This window comes from Limulus polyphemus, unplaced genomic scaffold (assembly GCF_000517525.1).
Source record: "Limulus polyphemus unplaced genomic scaffold, Limulus_polyphemus-2.1.2 Scaffold12529, whole genome shotgun sequence".
NCBI classification, from domain to species: domain Eukaryota; kingdom Metazoa; phylum Arthropoda; class Merostomata; order Xiphosura; family Limulidae; genus Limulus; species Limulus polyphemus.
In genome coordinates, this window is record NW_013678139.1 from 7,402 (window position 1) to 11,390 (window position 3,989).

The following is a 3,989-nucleotide window of genomic DNA, read 5'->3' on the forward strand; positions in this document are numbered from 1 at the left end:
TTGGATTACTGGCTAATAAGCTATGTGTTGGATTACTGTCTAATAAGCTATGTGTTGGATTACTGGCTAATAAGCTATGTGTTGGATTACTGTCTAATAAGCTATGTGTTGGATTACTGTCTAATAAGTTATGTGTTGGATTACTGTCTAATAAGCTATGTGTTGGATTACTGGCTAATAAGCTATGTGTTGGATTACTGGCTAATAAGTTATGTGTTGGATTACTGGCTAATAAGCTATGTGTTGGATTACTGGCTAATAAGCTATGTGTTGGATTACTGTCTAATAAGTTATGTGTTGGATTACTGTCTAATAAGCTATGTGTTGGATTACTGTCTAATAAGTTATGTGTTGGATTACTATCTAATAAGCTATGTGTTGGATTACTGTCTAATAAGCTATGTGTTGGATTACTGTCTAATAAGCTATGTGTTGGATTACTGTCTAATAAGTTATGTGTTGGATTACTGTCTAATAAGCTATGTGTTGGATTACTGTCTAATAAGTTATGTGTTGGATTACTGTCTAATAAGCTATGTGTTGGATTACTGGCTAATACTGTCAAATTGGCACGAAGAATAATGCAGCACCTGTTTGATGTTCAGAAAAGTAAAATCACAAATAATATATATAACAAAGTGGTGTTTATATAAACACACGCACCTACCATCTTTATGTGTATTTAATAAATCTGAAAGAGCTGAGACCTAATAACTTATATATATAGGTGAATATTTATTGAGATAAAGCATGATTTTGTTTAAATTTGTTAAGCTTTGATTGAAAAGTATCACTAATAACTGAATAATCATATCAATATCTACTTAAAACCATCGTTACTCCTGTCTGCCCTACAAGTGAAACTAATTACACCCATTTCATCCAGGTCGATTAACATTTGAAGCCAATGGTGTAACATTATTTATATAACAAAAATAAGAGCTCTCAATATGTATCTAAAATGATGTCTTTATTTGATTTGTTATATGTAGAAGAAGTATTTATAGTTTCTCAGTCAACTGATTAACTGAATGTGCACAGACCCAATGTTGACTATAATTCCAGAGTTTGTAAGTGTATCTACATGAAATGTGGCAAGCTTTTAGTCAAATGTCCAGGTCTCTTGTAGAAAAAAAATATACATTTTACAAAAGTATTTGTACTCGAGTTATGTCTGTGAATTGACGAAGTCAGTTTGACTCAGATTCTCAAAAGTCAAAGTTCAAGGTGATGATTTGTCCATTGTTCAGTTGCATAACCTTTATAACCTACAAAATGCATATGTAAAGTTGTTGTTTTTTCAGTATATTGTATCTAGTATTTATTCTCCTCTGCCTTGAAGTGTCATTATATCAGAAATTTCAGATAGAACGAATAGTTAATAATTGTCACAAGAAATACATAATGCCATGTTGAATAGCACTTTGTAAAAGGTCATATCACATGCACTTTGACCCACACCTGTGTAAAAAAGGCTAATGCACCAGTAAATTCTTATAATTTTCTTCTAAAAACCTCTGTTGCGACATTTATATATGATTTAATTGTGATAAATTAAAGAATATGCTAACTGAATGATCAAAATGTTTGGGACAGATGTATCTTCATTTTGATACACTCTGTGCTAAAACCTTGGCAAGCCGACACCCATTTTCTGTCTTTTTGGAAAAAGTCTGATGAAAATGCTTTTCCCACTAAAAAGAAGTGAAATCACTGTTACATGTTCCATAAGTACATTGTTTTGTGGTTATTATTTACCACTTTTATGTTGCACCGTACTAAAACTTTGCAAGTAATAAAGCTTTCTTAAATGACTCGTACTAAAGAAAGCACAGTCATCTACAACAGTATTTGTACGAATCTATTCCAAGCTGCCATTGTGAATGGAAACATTTTTGAGGACTCCTTTTGTCGCAGGTGCTAAAATGTGAGTTTTTAGTCATGTTGTGTACTACGTCCTACCTTAAAGTCTAGACCTCCATTCTTGCAAATATTCTTCACAATTCTAAGCCTAAAATGTACATTCTTACAGACAACCCTCAATATTCTAAGCCTTAAATGTACATTCTTACAAATAATCCACAAAATTAATAAAAACGGCTGACTTTTAAGCCTTTTGCATTTTCTTTTTCTATGAACATTCAGTGTTAAAAGTTTTCCAAAAACTCATGTAAATGAGTATTACGTTTAACAGTAAGTAAATTTTCTGGGATGCATTTTTTACTGTGGTTCACAGATGTTCCTTTTTATTTACCATACTTCTAAAAAAATTCTTGTAAAAGCCATATTTCAGAAAGAAAAGGTATATTTATAACCAAATAAAATTATCTTGATAAATAGCTCTTGAATATGATGTTATTTAGTCTAACTGATAGTTTAAACATATCTTTTGTTGATCAGCTCATTGAATTATTTTACCCAACTTTTCCCCTCAAGTTAACTCCCAGGTATTTTATTCGACTTATGTATTTCGACTCGGTATTATCTGTTGGGAATAAATAATGCTAAGGCTAAACAGAGTATTTTCTGCACAGGATTCCTCCCAAGGTAACTCTGTCTACCAGATAGAGATGATTCAACACATAAAGAAAAAATATCCTGGGTTGCAAGTGATTGGTGGAAATGGTAAGACTAAAATAAGTGTTTCAAAATTTGTTGTTCAGACCGGTAACATCAGGCCCGGCATGGCCAGGTGGCTAGGGTGCTTGACTCTCAATCTGAGGGTCGCGGGTTTGATTCCCCGTTCCACCAAACATGCTCGCCCTTTCAGCCGTGCGGGCATTATAATGTGGCGGCCAATCCCACTATTCGTTGGTAAAAGAGTAGTCCAAGAGTTGGCGGTGGGTGGTGATGACTAGCAGCCTTCCCTCTAGTCTTACACTGCTAAATTAGGGACGGTTAGCACAGATAGCCCTCGTGTAGCGTTGTGCAAAATTCAACACAAACAAACACACCAGTAACATCATTTCCTGTCTTTTTTTTCTCATCTATTTTTCACACAACTACTGGTAAATTGAGTTCTAAACAACAGATTTCATCAAACTGGGGGATAGCAAAGAACCTCATTGATTTGGGTGTTATAAGGTCGAGGCCATCAGTTCAATAATAGAAATTAGGTTTGTGTGCTAAATAAAGAATAATTGCATAATACACAAAACCAAAACCTATGATATTTGTTGCGATAAAGTATTAAAATATTAAAACATCTTTCCAAAAAAGGGTATTAAAGTAACAAAAGGTTTATGGAAAAGTTTGTTTTACAAGGATATGAAAATAATACTTGTTGAAGAATTGTGTTAAATATGAAAATTAGATCTACAAAGAGTGACCTTTGTGTGAACATATTCTTAAATAGCAGTGATATAAAAATTAAATACTACTAAACATTTTACATTAGACTTGATTAACTTTGTTTGAAGCTTTAGTTTCTTGTTTGTATTTAACATTCATCATATAGTTTAGCATCGTGAAAGAAATCTATTACGGGTTATCTGAAAACAGGAAACGAGGAATAAGACGATGGAAGTTTGTGTTTAAATTTGTGCATCATTCCCGGAAATGATTTAAAATCAATACTACGGTGTATTATAATATATGTTACAATTAAATATCGTAATTTAATTATGTAGTGGTCACAACTGAGCAAGCAAAGAACCTGATCAATGCAGGAGTGGATGGTTTGAGAGTGGGAATGGGTTCTGGATCTATATGTATTACTCAAGAAGGTAAGTCATGAATCAGAACTAATTCGTTAATTATTTTTTAATAACAGAATATAAGTGAACTGTGTAAAACGAACAAGCCAACCATAGTGATTTGCTGCCGAAAACTTCTTTACAATCATCACAAGCACGAGAGCTAGAAAGACAGGTATAGTTAATATAAAGAAAAATTAAAATGATTATGTAGAAGTATAGAATCATTTCTTTCGCTCTCTTACAGCTGTATTAATAGTTACACAGTAATACACAGCCATATTAATAGTTACA

At 32.8% G+C, this 3,989-nt stretch overlaps 1 protein-coding gene across 1 annotated transcript in view; it reads left to right on the top strand.

Moving 5' to 3' along the window:
• Positions 1 to 3,725, top strand: part of LOC106477009 (inosine-5'-monophosphate dehydrogenase 2-like) — a gene marked incomplete at both ends in the record, with an annotated part of 10,515 nt that extends 6,790 nt beyond the window's left edge. Inside the window, 2 exons of the mRNA XM_013937615.1 lie at positions 2,535 to 2,625; positions 3,630 to 3,725. Of these exons, the coding sequence (XP_013793069.1) occupies positions 2,535 to 2,625; positions 3,630 to 3,725 (187 nt within the window). The remainder of the gene's footprint in view (positions 1 to 2,534; positions 2,626 to 3,629) is intronic.
• Positions 3,726 to 3,989: the final 264 nt, after the last annotated feature.